At 30.6% G+C, this 14,711-nt stretch overlaps 1 protein-coding gene across 1 annotated transcript in view; it reads right to left on the reverse strand.

Moving 5' to 3' along the window:
• FucT6 (alpha-(1,6)-fucosyltransferase) overlaps positions 1-14,711 on the reverse strand; it is a 35,380-nt gene that overhangs the window by 10,804 nt on the left and 9,865 nt on the right. Inside the window, exons 6-10 of the mRNA XM_014433879.3 lie at positions 10,142-10,325; positions 7,494-7,731; positions 4,885-5,061; positions 3,005-3,155; positions 2,379-2,485 (exon numbers count right to left, since the gene is read on the reverse strand). Of these exons, the coding sequence (XP_014289365.1) occupies positions 2,379-2,485; positions 3,005-3,155; positions 4,885-5,061; positions 7,494-7,731; positions 10,142-10,325 (857 nt within the window). The remainder of the gene's footprint in view (positions 1-2,378; positions 2,486-3,004; positions 3,156-4,884; positions 5,062-7,493; positions 7,732-10,141; positions 10,326-14,711) is intronic.

The following is a 14,711-nucleotide window of genomic DNA, read 5'->3' on the forward strand; positions in this document are numbered from 1 at the left end:
GAAGACAAATTGTCTACAAGACTGGTAATTTTCTCATGTTTATCAAGTAAACACCTCATAGCCATCCTTAGAGACTAGTCATTTGGGTTTGAATCGTTTACATAATTTTGATATTTAAATATATTCATTTTTCCACTTTCTCTTTAATTACGTGTTTGAGGTAGTTTCATTTCTTTTTGTAAACAGAGTTTCTAATGCGCATCCATGGTCTCCTAGAATAACTTATTTCCTTTAATTTTTGATTGAATTGATTTAACTACTAAAATTCAAAGAAAAAAAATCATGCAAGAAGACAATGGATGTGCACTAGAAACCTTGTTCACAAAAAGAAATGGAACCACCTAGAACACGAAACAAAAAACAATCTGGATGAATGGTTATATACTAAATATCAAAGATATGTAGAAGATTTAGACCCAAAGGATTAATCATTGTGGAAAGCTACGCGGTGTCTACTGAATTAACATGAAAAAATTCCAAGTCTAGTAGACAATGATGAATTCAACACCAGCAATGCCAAAAAAGCTGAAGTGTTTGCAAATTTCTTTAAGAAAATGTATTCCAATACAAAACGTATAAGAAGTCCGAATTAAGATAATGATGAAATTGACAAGTATTTAAGTCTCCCTCTCGCAACAGTTCAGCTCCCACCTAAATTTGCGACCCCAAAAGAAATCCAAGAACTGATTGAAAGGCTTAAAATAAAGAAAAGTCCTGGAAATGATTCATTCCCAGTCATAGCATTTAAAATGTGTTCCAAGGAAAGCTGTCGTTTTCATAACATCAATTTTTAACAGTTGCTTGCATACTGGATATTTTCCCGATACATGGAAAAAAGCCGAATTTATAGTAATTCACAAGCCTGGTAAAAACTCTAAACAAACCAGCAGCTATAGACCCATCAGTTTGTTACCTATTCTTGGAAAATTGCTGGAACCAGTTATAAAAAAGCATCTTTCTTCTTTTTTTTCAATGCATCAAGATTATTCCTGATTTTCAATTTGGTTACAATTCTCATCAACTGGCAAGACTATCAGTATTAATAATCAGCAAATTTGAATTGAAGAAGCACACTCAGGTAACGTCCTTGAACTTCCAATAAGCCTTGATAAGGCTGGCATCAAGGTCTCCTATACAAGCTAATGCGAGTAGACACTCCAAAGAACTTATACGACATTCTGAGCTCATTCCTCAATAGCAGAATATTTTCTGTAAGGATAAATGACATGAATTCTACCCTCAGACAAATCCATGCCAGTACTCCACAAGGTTCAGTCCTTTCTTTCATTCTGTTCAACTTCTATGTTCACGACATCATTCAGTCCACATATACCTCCATACCTATGTTTTCTGATGAGACAGCAGTGTTCTCTCAACATGATGATCTAATAATAGCTACAAATACTTTGCAAAGGATGATTAGTCTGAACATTAAAAAATGTTCTTCAAACGTTTTTACTCTCTGACGCCCAACAGACCAACCAGAACTGATCCTCAAAAGTAAAAATGTAAAATAGAATCCTGCCAGTGAAACAATAAGATATCTCGGAATTCACATTGATCGCTGCCTTTCCTGGAACCATCATATCAACATCAAACTAACTCAAACCTATGCAAGGTTAGCAATGCTAGAAGATTAAGAAATTCAAATTAAAACCAGAAAGAGTTATTCTTATTTTTAAAACCATTCTCAGGCCATTGCTGATGTATGGCTGTGAAGTCTGGGGAGCGATTTCCTTTACGAAAAGAAAACAATTACAATCTTTTCAAAATAAAGTTGTAAGGACTGCAGTGGATGCTCCTTGGTTTGTAAGAAACAGTCAATTGCATTGGGAATTACAAATGGAGACAATATATTTCTTCATTTGGCAGTCTATAAAGTACTCACAAAATTATAACTGTTTTTAAACATTCCCCAAAGAAAATGAGAGACATGGCTTATTCAGTAAAAAATTGAAGCGTTAAATACAATATCATTAGTTTTAATTTAGCATGACTGTATAATATTGACAAAATATTGTCAATATTAAAACAATTATTCTGAGAAATTAGTTTAAGGGCAATTTTTGATATTTTTTCAGAAAAATTCTATGAACAATAACACATAGTTGCATAGTAATAGGCGAATAAAAATAATGAGAATCACAACAACCGTTGAAAGGCCTTAAGTAATTTAATATTGTTTTTGAACAATGGTAGTGAAATGAGGTGTTATAATCAATATCACGAACCAATTTTTTTCTCCAACCAATAGAAGGATCAAGTACTCATTCTGTGGTAGTCAAGAGCCTAACCTCTGAGTTACCCCATGACATTTCTATCCTCTAGACATAAAAAAAATAAATTAGAAAAAATATTATCTTTGAAAAGTGTTTTACCTATGAATTCCTTGGCCTCCGTAATAATAGATATCATCCAAGGATCTAAAGCGAGTTGAAGCGTCAGGATGAAGTGATTGCATTATCTCATAGGCAACCCGACAAACCTTCAAAAGTAATATTTCATTAAATTTAAAGCAATGTAGTCTCTGCAAGTAGACACTGTCCATAAATTGATTGGAATAAACATAATAAATATAAATCAGTTTACTAAACTCATTTATATGGAAAATTGCTTAGGTATTATTTTGTATTATTCTATCATTGTGGTGTTAAGCAGGAAATGAGAGAAAGTCACAAAAAAAAGAATTTTACAAAGAGGCATAAAATTGTTTAAGCAACATATAAACAAGAGTTTCTTTTTATTTTTTAAGAACAAAAAAAAACTGTAGCTTTTGAAGCCACCTATAGATTGATTTATCAACTGTTTTTTTCTAAACAGCTTGACTGATTGCAGTCTGTTTGTGAAATCTTCTCCATAAATACCAGAAATGTTTTGACTAACTGTATACACAATGTCAGCGCCTCAATTATTGATAATTTTTTTTTTTTATAATACTTCAAATCACATTTTTTACTTATGATGAATATATAATATAAAATACACTAGAATGGTTCATGTATACCTGAGAAGAAAATGTGCAAACGAGATAATCAGATTGAGAGAGGAAATAAAGGTCCTGTATTAAACCATTTAATGCACCATCTGAGTAACGAGTGGATACGGCTGCTGTCTTAGCGATCTGTGGATCCCCTAGGATCTCATATTCTGGATATCTAAAACCAAAAAAGTATTTTTATCAAAACAATTAAAACAAAAAGCTTAATATGCTGAGATAGATTTACAACAAACTATCAAAAATTTCTAGAAAGGAATTTTATATAAAAAATAATATGATCACAATTAAATAAACTATTTACACAACAAAAACATTAAGCTCCTCTGTGCTGGTATCAATCCTATATTTATTCCTTTGGAGGCATATTCCTCTATTTTCTTAGAAATTTTGTGTTCTTACATTTAAAAATCATATTCAGTTATCTTCAAGCTTTGGCAGCCTAAACAACATACTGTTAATTGAACGATAGATAAGACATTTTCTTTTTACATTGATGAGAAGATTGTTGATCGAGGAAAATATAAATGAGGAGAAGATGGTTGGGGGTGTGGTCAGCAAAGAATACAAATAATTAATAACTTATTTATTAGTGCCAATGTTTTGAGCGGAATTTTTAGCCTTCATCAGTGCCTAGAACAAAAAACAAGATAATAACCAATGAATAAAAGGATATATAGAATGATTAGAAAATAACTAACCATATGGATACATAAATAGTGTTGACAGACATGAATAGTTTAAGTATTATAACAATATAAAGGCTGTATGAGAAGAGTGATATTAATATATATAATTTAATAATAATAGTTTAAAATAAAAGTTATATTAATAGAAAAAATGAGAAAGAAAATATATGTAATTAATGAAATATGTAAGTAAAATACTAAAATGAAGAAACAGAAAGTTAAGTAAGATTATATTATATTTACTAATTACTTCTTTTGTCTTAACTTTCTCTTTTTTTTTTCCATAACATTAATTTTATATTATTATTATTATTAAATTAAAATATTCCTATTTCTTTGTTTCATCTGCATTATATAACTTCATATTTTTATTTCCTTAATCCTGTTATTCTACTTAGATATTTAATTATCTATATATATGTTTTATTTCCCAATTCTTTCCATACTTTGTTACGTTGTTCGTGTTTCATTTCCTACTTCGTACATATATTTAGTAACTAGATTTTCATATGTATTTTATTATTTCTTCTTTCCTCTTACTTAATTTTAATATTACTCTTATAATACTTTAACTATTCATGTCTGTCAACACTATTTATGTATCCATAATGTTAGTTATTTTCTAATCATTCTATATATCCTTTTATTTATTGGTTATTGTCTTGTTTTTTGTTATAGGCACTGATGAAGGCTAGAAATTCCGGTCAAAACATTGGCACTAATCAATAAGTTATTAATTATTTGTGTTCTTCACTGACCACACCCCCAACCATCTTGTCATATAATTTTTTTATAATCCATTAGTCTTAGTGACATAATCATTAATGTAACAGTAGAAATCTATAAAATATTTCTAGTAATCTGTTCTAACTTGTAGGTAATTGATATAATACATAATTTGTTAAACTTATTATTAGTCTAACATATTTAACTAACTGAGCCTTTAAAATTAGAAACAAGAGTAAGCCATGGCGGCAATATTGAGAATTCTTAAGTCAGAGGCAGTGAGGATTCAAATTTTAATAGAGTTGCCTTTCATTTCAACAAGAACTTTAAACTCAATCTCATCTTCACTGACTAGAAAAATTTGTGAACTGTGGGTAAATCGTCTTTCCTGCCAAAGCAAAAGATAAATTGGAAAACATTCTTCCATAAACATAAAGAAAAATAATGATCGATAAATTGGAAAATGTTTCTTACTTTTTTTTAGTTTCAGCAAAAACTTTGTAGTCATCTGATGCAAGATAGATCCGCTTGGTAGTTACTGGCTTAGAAAGTTCCAACTGTTTGTAGTACTCTTCCACATGTTCCATATACTCATCTACAGGATGAAAAGCAGCCTCAGTGCCAACTTTGTCAGTCCGACGAATATGTACCCTAAGATATAATAAATACTTACATCAATAATATTTAATTGATGTTTACTGCTTCATAAGTGAAATTAAAATAAAATGTAATTGTGTATTCACACGTAGAAAAATAAAATTATCCTATTGAATCAGCAGTACCTATGAAACGATAAAAACTATTAGAAAATCTGTTATAAGTTTCCTTGGAAACCTGGAAATAGATCAAAGAAACATTCAGAAGTTTTAAATGACAGAATTTTCGATTATATATTAAGGTTTATGTTTTATTTTTATGTTAATGTTCATGTTTTATAATAGTAAATTCTTAATCAGTATCCTCAAGTAACCTCAAACTATTACTATATTTGTCCAAATATAGGGTGAGTATGATTTTCATTTAATATTTACAGAAAAAAAAAGTTTTTATTATTAGTTAGTAATTTATAAAATATACCTATAAAAAAGTGTTCAGATTTGAATGTATATTAAATTTGTTCACTTTAATAGAATTAATGTATTTTTTCATTCACAACTTCTTCTAATATTTTTATAAATTTGTTTTTTCATTGTTTCACCTGTTTCAACATACTCATATAAACATAATATGAAGACTATCTGTAAATGACAAACATGTCTTCTCAGCACCAATCTTTACTGCTGAATAAAAATTATTATTCATTACAATGCCTTCTTAAAGGTGGGAATCCACAACTGACTATTGGGTGGCATGCATCAGAGGGTGGCGAATGTTTTGGTTTTCTTATTAACTTTAACCGTAACTCGTCTTAGAAGAGAAGACACACCAGGGAAGCAACACGGGTGCCTTTATAAACTAAAGTCCTGACATTTGGCACCCTTTGATGCACGACTCACACTCCCCAAATATTAGGCAAGTGTCATTTTCAACTAAATATTTAAGAAAAATAAAATATGATAATTGATTTGATACAACCTCCATGAATTTTCCATAATAGGGAAAATCCATTTTTTTTTATTTATTTTCTTTTTTTTTAACCTTTGTTAACATACATGGATGTAAAAGTCAAATATAACCTGAGTAAATAAAAAATACCTTTCTTTACTCACTATACTAATAAATTAATTCATAGCTGAAGACAGACTACAAGGGGAAAATGAGTTTACCGAATTTTTCTTCAAAATTAGTAATAATTTAAATAAATTTTCGGATAATAGACATGATTTTAAAGTCAAAATAGGAGAAAAACTAACTTGCAAGATTCAAAGCCACAATTGAACATTATGTGTAAATGATAAACAATATAACTGATAAATATAGAATAAATGTAAATTTATTTCTTTTGAACACAGAGAGATATCTCATTTTTCTCTAGTAATCTACCTTCATAATTATCAGAGATAGTTAACTGTGGATGACTTATACGAGGAGAAGATGGTTGGGGGTGCAGTCAAAATAAAACAATAAAGTTGATGTAACTTATTTAATAGTGCCAAGTAAGTAAATGTATGTATGTATGTAGACATAACTTAAATAAGTTACATCAACTTTATTGTGTTTTATTTTGACTGCACCCCCAACCATTTTCTCCTCATATGATTAATATCTTCATATTATTTTACAATAAAAAACAGAAAGTAAGTGAAATAAATCAGAGATATGACTAAAACTACAAATTAACTGAAAAAATCATCATCATTTGCTTTCAGTATTAGTTTTTATATTGAAACAGGTTTGACCATTGAGGCATTCACCACTACTTAACATTCATAACATTGGTTTAATTACAATAAATAGTGTAATATTATTCCATTAGAATAACACAATTTGTCAAGTATACTGGTAATGGCAAGGATATTTTTAACTGTCTTCACAGATTATTCTATATAAGTTAATTGATTTAAATGTTTAAAAAATAAGATAAGACTGAAATCTGTTGCTTTAAGGTGCCTTATTAGCAAAGAGAGTCACTTAAAGTGGTCATACCAATTTCTAGTTTTAATAATTATACAATGTTGCTCAATGAAACTAAATTATTTTTCTAACATTATTCTACTCGTTATTAGTATATGTTTTAAAAATAAGATAAGACTGAGCTTAATTCTGGGATTTCAAGGGCAGAGAGGGTAGGGAATCTTTCCCTTCTAATAATTTTGGTGGTATGATCTGACAGTATAAACAGCACTTATAAATTAACATTTTAAAGGTATGATAAGAAAGTTTACTACCAAGGTCTGGAATGGCGGTTCCACACCGATTTCTAGTTTTAGTTGATTTCATAATGATGCTCAATTTAACTAATTTTATTTTTTAAAACATTGCTCTACTCATTTTTTTTAAATATAAATAATTTAATTGAAACATCAAGGGATAATAATACAAAACATTTTTGAAAAATTATGTAATAGACTTTATATATAACCCAAATTTTATATTTCAGTTTTTTTGAGAAATAAAAAATGAAATCTATAAAAACAGCATACCCAACAATTGGTCTTTGAAAGTTAAACTTGGAAGCAGCATCTTTCAGCATATTGACAGTATTTGGTTGAGGACGCAACAGATACTTGAGGAACTGCCCGACCCACCAGACAGCAGGATCACCATGAAGGCGACTGATCCGCTCAGCCAAATCTTTAGGAACAGCGAGAGGGAGGTATGGAGGGCGAGGTGAAACTGAATCTACAATACCCAGTAGAACAACTTCAGAATCAGCATGACCTATAATAAAATTGTATAACAAAAATTTTAGTTATTCATAATTCAGTATACTTGAAACATATGAATGTGGTTCTGACAACAACTTACCTAAACTATGAAATAAAAACAGAATATGTATTTTATTTAATAAATAACGTGTAACAGAATATTATGAATTAGGAAGATATTTGGCAGTATAAGTGTATGAAGTGTGCCTTCAACCTAATGCCAGGCACTCCTTCACTTTTAGTGGTTCATGGTTAGCTGAAAGAACAAATATTGTATAAATTACAGTTGAAGTATGGGGTGGCCGAAACAACAGGTGTGTAAGTTAACTTTGAATAATGGGTCTATGATTGAATGATGCTGATGATGATAGTTGAATTGTATTGTATAGGTGAACTTACTCCATGGCTCTGTTTCCTCTCTTCATTCCTATTCTTCCTCCCTCTCCTATGTTATGGGAGGCACTTCAAGGTGCACTGTAAGGAGGCACTATTCACTCATTTTTCTAGTAGAATCTGGACACAAAGAGAAAAAAATGGCTACCTCTGGCCAAAGCTCGCTAGCCAATGTTAATGTGAGTGCTTTTGTTTTCTCGGTCACATGAGGCACTGGTGTTACAATTAGCCATATGATTTTGATTGTTTCAAATCTTCCGTTTGAACGGAACAATAAGTGTAAAGATTAAATGTTTTCTATAACACACAAAAGGGCTATATGTGTCTGCAAAATCTCATTCACTGACTTATTGGTCACTTTATCTAAAAATGATAATGCCTATGAAGTTGAAAATATAAATATTGTTTTAGAAGTACAACAAGACTGGATTTCAAAAATTCAGACTCAGATGAGCCCTATTCCCATTGATTCAGATTCACAGCAATCATTTGTTGGAAAAATGGCTACTTGAACTATTCCACCAACTTTCATTACTTTGACTTTCTATCTTTTAAGTTAACTCGAATATGGATATCTTCTTTCTTTACACAAAATACTTTTTTACTGCATTAACTTAAGTAAAAAAAAGGTAAAAGCTGTTGATAAGTTCTAACTAAACTTTTTGATAGTAACTGAAAAATAAAGGCACAGCTTAAAGGAAAAATATAATTTTTTTTAACTTCTAAAAACCCAAATTTTGTTTACAAAAAATGGTTAAACTGTTTCAGATTTTTTGTGAATGTCTGTTTAATCTATTGTCTTGAGCAGTCCTGATGAAGTCCTGCAAAGTGGGGTGAAACATCGGGCGATAAATAGTTGAAAATGTTGTTCTTTTTTTACCGCAACTCTGACCATCTTCTTCATATTTTACACTGTTTTAAATTATTTTCAGGTAATTTGAAATAAACTACAGATAGTCAATTCATAATGAATCATGGGAAATTCAGAAAACATATTTTTTACCTACTTCCAATGAGAAAAAACTATACTGTTTCAATGTTTAATAATTTGATTTTTGTATGAAAAAACTGTCTGCATTTTTTTTCTAGGCATTTAAATATCTTTTTAACTTTAATTCTTTATTTATATCAATTCTACACTAATAAAATAATTCATTTTGTAGAATTATTTTTCAGACTGTTCGTCTATCTTAAGGCACTAATTTTAAAAATAATGATGAGTATAGATTGTTGACCTTGGATAATATATATGACAAGATGGTTGGGGGTGCAATTAGTGCCGAAACATTGGCAAAAATAAATAAGTTTTTACTTATTTGTTCTTCACTGACTGCACCCCCATCATCTCATAAATTTTAAAAATATTTACAGTTTTGTTACAAGTAAAGTCCTAACAATGGCCTAATTTTTCAAGACTTTAAATGTAACAAAACTATATAACTATTTTAAGAATTAGTACCTGAAGAAGGACAGTTTTAAAGGAGTATTTAATTGATGAAGAACTGATAAACTTAAAGAATTGAAGTAAGAAGATTATTTAACTTTCCATAAAGAAAAAAACCCAGTAAATTTGATAAATTTCTTTCTAATAACAAACTACTTACTTATTAAAAAAATGTTTTCAAGAATTATTAATTTTTCACTACTGAATGAAACTAAAGACTAAAAAAAGTCGATACTTTGAGGGTTTCTGTAATAGATTCTGGTTTCTAGAATCATAGATGGCAGCTCAATATTCTAGAAAATTCCAAAACAAGATATTCAGACACAAAACAGAGTACTTCGCAATTTATTTAAATATTTTTTTAATTCACTCTACTTTATTCACGATCGTTGTTGATTAAATAACAGACCACTACAAGGAATTTTTTTTTATCGCTGGCTTGAAGGATGTTTGTTATTCACAAAGTAAGTTTGTACATTTTTTAAACCATCTGAATGATAATATAGCCTTTTCATATTTTCCATCTGATTTATGATATAATTAAATAATATACATTTCTTTTAGTCATTTGGTAATATATACAAACCTGGCCAATTGTGTACATGACCCGTGAAGTCAGTGCAAGTATCAGAAACTGGCCTGAAGACCTGCTCCCACCCAGCACGATTATACCTCCACCCCTTTGATCTCAGGATCAGCGTGCGCTGGGTGCCATATGCTACCAATAAGCAGTAGACAGCATGATGTAATTGACAACCATAACCGCATCCCTAGAAAGTGGAAGATTATTATTTTCAAAACAGTAAATAGGTAATACGCCTTCTACGCCATAACCCCTGATGAAGACCTGAAACTCAGGTCAAAACATCGGCATAAAATAAATAAATATGATTTTGTTTATTTATGTTGTTCTTTGCTGACCACACCCCTCAACAAACTTCTCCAATTCTAAATAGGTAACGTATGAACTAATAGACTGAATCCAATTATAAACTGAGTGGCAAGATCATGGGAGGGTCACTCTTCTGTTTGATGAAAACTAACCAAATTGTATTCTTAAATTAATTAAAATTTATCTTTAAATATCATTTAAACAATTTTAATGTAAATAAATAAATTTAATATAAAACAGTTTATAATATAATACATAAAATATAATAACAAGCTTTATCATGTTTGTAGGAGAACAGCTACCAGTTTTGTTTGTTTAATGGCGCAACAGACCATGGAAAACTATGGCCTCGCGAGAATGTACTTAAGAAATACATCAAGCGTTTCTTGATGTGGTTTTCATAGGTTGGGTCCATCACTCCCATGCCTATTTTTGTGAGTGCCACCCATTGGCTGACGGGCCTCACAAATGCTCGGGGAGAGATTGTGAGTGAATATTGTATAATTTTATGCTTAAAAAATACTGGGTAGGATCAGGCTCAAACTCGCAATCTATGGGTTGGCAGACAGGCGCGTTACCATGTTGCTATTGTCACCCTGAACAGCTAATGAGGGATGAAAACAATAATAGAACAATATTTCTTAAATATCAAATTTTTTTACTAAGGAAAACAGAAAAAATTTAAATTAAATGGATCTAGAATAAATTTGTTTGTGTTGTTAGATTTAGCTTATTGTAAGTCTCAACTGTGAACCTCTATTATGCCAAGGGATTTTTGGTTTAATTGTCCATGTGGACCTACCATATTTGTGATGTAAGAGTCAGGATTTCAACTCGGATTATTGCAATTATTACTCCTGGTTCAACCCACATTAAATCAATATAGTTTTGTACCATACTTAAACTTTCTGTTTTTGCATGGGTGTTGTAATGGTTATACTTGGAAAAATGTGAAATTTATTGAGATATATCCACTCATTTTCGAAATAGAGAGCTTTTAAATCCTCATAAATAGGCTAAAAAACATTGAACAAGTTTTGGAATTGCTGTAGACGCTTCTCTAATTTAGCAAGAGATTGCTATTTTAGCAAGAGAGATGGGTAGAAGCTATTTTCAATATATTCCATGCAGTATTAAATGATATGCAACACTTTATAGGTAAACATTTCTTAAAACCTTCTTTAAAAATTTTATTTTAATTTTCAAATAAAGTACAAATTTGAAAATTTGCAAATTTATTCCCTGAATAGGTTGTGATGATGTAAATTAAAGGTATAAATGTGAAACAGAAATGGCTTTAATGTAAACAAAAATTAAAAACTGGAGCTTCACTCTCATAAATTCCACTCTTCACTCATATTAATTTACAGCACTGCTAATAATAAAAAGACCTGGGAGGTGGCAGAGCATGGCCCCTTTGGTTGATGTCCTTGACGAGGGAAGGGCTTTGGACCCTAATGTCTACAGTCGACTTATTCACAATCTAACCAGCAGAATACCCCCCTCCCTCCCACCTCCGTTCCAATAATTCAACTGGCATAAGCCACCGCAACACCACCTGGACCCTGCACATCACCTTAAAATGCCACAAGGCAATCAAAGGAATTACAAACTTCTAGATATACATATACATAACTACCTATATGTATGTATTCAATTACTTGTTTTGTCAGGGGGAACAAAAAAATTCTAATACTAAAGTTATATTAAAGAAAATAAACCTAACTCAGATGTGAATAATGATTCATTTACAAACTTGCATTCATTACAAGGAGATATATCTGGAGATTCTTTCATTTTTGCAAGCATCTGATACTATTGAAAAATTGTTCACCAATATTATCAATGTAATGGTAAGAATGAACACAAGGTGATGGCCATATTTCAAAAAATTTCCCAAAAGATTTTTTCTTTTCCAAATGGAATCAAAATACTTTCAGAAACCTCAGCTATCATGAGGAAGATTTTTAATTGGAAGTAGAGGGGGACTTCTTACTAAAGCACATAGTCATGGTCCATCCAACTGAGTTGGGGGTTTTATTAAAAAACTGGCAGCTCTTTGTCAGTATGCAAAGACCCCAAGAAAATCCAATCAAAACCCCAACGTTTTGAATGGGCAGTAGAAAATATAACCACTTGGAACTTTGCATGTTCATCCCTTGACGACGATGTTGAATTAGAATGTTTCTTGATAAATCTTTTGTCTACCAAAAAATGCACCAGTACTTTGCATTCATTTTTAAAATTACATTGAAAATATTGGTGACCAATTATTCAATGGAATCAGAAGCTTGAAATGAAAGAATCTCCTGATACCTCTCCTCGCTTATTTATTGATTCATTATTCATATCTGGGTTATGTTTATTTTCATGACAACTTTAATATTACTAGCGGTTAAGTTTTAAGAAATACATTTTAAATTAGGTTTTAAGAAATATTAACTTATCTTAACCTATGTAGTATTGCATATCATTTAAAGGGGGCATGGAACATACTGTAAAAGGTCACCTATTCGATATCTCAAGCTAAATTAGGCAAGGTTCTACAGCAATTCCAAAACTTATTGTTATTTTAGCCACAGAATGAGGACTTAACACCTCTGTCATTCCAAAAAGAGTGGAAGTATCTTATTAAAATTTGATATGATTCCAAATCTGTACCTATATAGCATCTATGCAAAATTTGAATAAAATCTGAGATAGTAAGGTTCAAAAGTGTTTGGAGCTGATGTGAAATGAACTGGGAGTAATAATGAAAATAATCTGACTTCAAATCCTGACACTTACTTCAGAATATGGCAGGTCCATGTGGACCATTAAACAAAATAAAGCTTGTTTACAGTAATTTCTGTATTGAATAAGGTTTCTTTGGGCTCGGTTACGGGAACTCCTTAGAATGATGCCAAAATATACAGTAACTAATGGTAGGATGACAAAGATACAATTATTAGAAAATTGAAGAGTAACAACCAATTGATAATTTCTTTTAAAAAATACATTAATTTAAATTAAAGCTTTGAATAAGGTAAATAACTTAAATTTTTGTTCTATAAGTAAATAATCACTACTTAAAAATTAATAGTTAGAATGTAATAATGGATATATCAGACAGTTCTATTATTTTTTTACTAATTACGATAGATAAGTTAACAGTATTATTATTTTAGCAATTAGGAAACAATAACTAGTAGGCAATTAAATAAGGTTACAATGAACATTAAAATTTTCAGTATAAAGTTTTGAACAATGAAAAACTGGCAATCAATATTTATCAATTGAGAAGTAAAGTAAACACAAATAAGATAAACATTACTACCACATATTATTAACATTTACATGTGCTATGAATATTATGTATATGAATTAAAAAATTATACATTGATCAACTTAATTTTGAATTTTTTAAAGAATAAATGATGACATGAGATCTCAGTCAAAATAATAAATGGCCACCTGAAGTTAATAGTGGAAACATACCCAACAAAAACCACATAAGAAATGATGAAAGAACTCAGTGTGAACTAATCCACTATTGTATGCTTTCGAAAGGTGATTGGTAAAAGAAAAAATCTTGTCATGTAGATGTCTCATGAGGTAAACGAGCACTAATGTAACACAACCAACATTGAGATTTTTGTTGAGTTAGGCTACGAGGTGCTTCAGCTAAATGGATTTAATCCAGTAGGTGCTAATTTAATTAAATCCACTGAGGTAATGCTGAAGCAACATTAAATAAAACATACTGGAAGATTATTGATTGACTGTGTGTATAGATGAATGGAATATGGTACGGGTGCGGTAAAAAAAAACTCAAATAGTAGATAATTATACTATTTTATTGAGCCAACGTTTCGCCCCACCCTTGTCTTCGGTTTACTGTTGAAGGTAAAATTGAGCATTCCCTCCCTTTTCTTGACCTACTTATTATCAGAAATTCCGATGGCTCCCTATCCACTAATTGGTATACCAAACCCACTTATTCTGGTAGACTCCTCAACTATTTTTCTCAACACCCTTATCACCAAATTATTAATGTTGCTAAGAACCTTATCCACCGATCCTTTTCTCTTTCTGACCCTCAATACCACCAGACCAACATACAACGTATTAAACAGATCCTATTTAACAACAATTTCCCTCTGAAAATTACTAACAAACTACTCGATTCTTACATTAACTGTGTTACTCCAATCTCTCCTGTCCTCAACTTTTCTCAACTCACTCCACCACTTTTTCAGTACAGGTCGCTTCCGTATGTCCCCAT

The sequence above is a fragment of the Halyomorpha halys genome, unplaced genomic scaffold, assembly GCF_000696795.3.
Source record: "Halyomorpha halys isolate HHAL.00 unplaced genomic scaffold, Hhal_1.1 Scaffold1278.1, whole genome shotgun sequence".
NCBI lineage: Eukaryota > Metazoa > Arthropoda > Insecta > Hemiptera > Pentatomidae > Halyomorpha > Halyomorpha halys.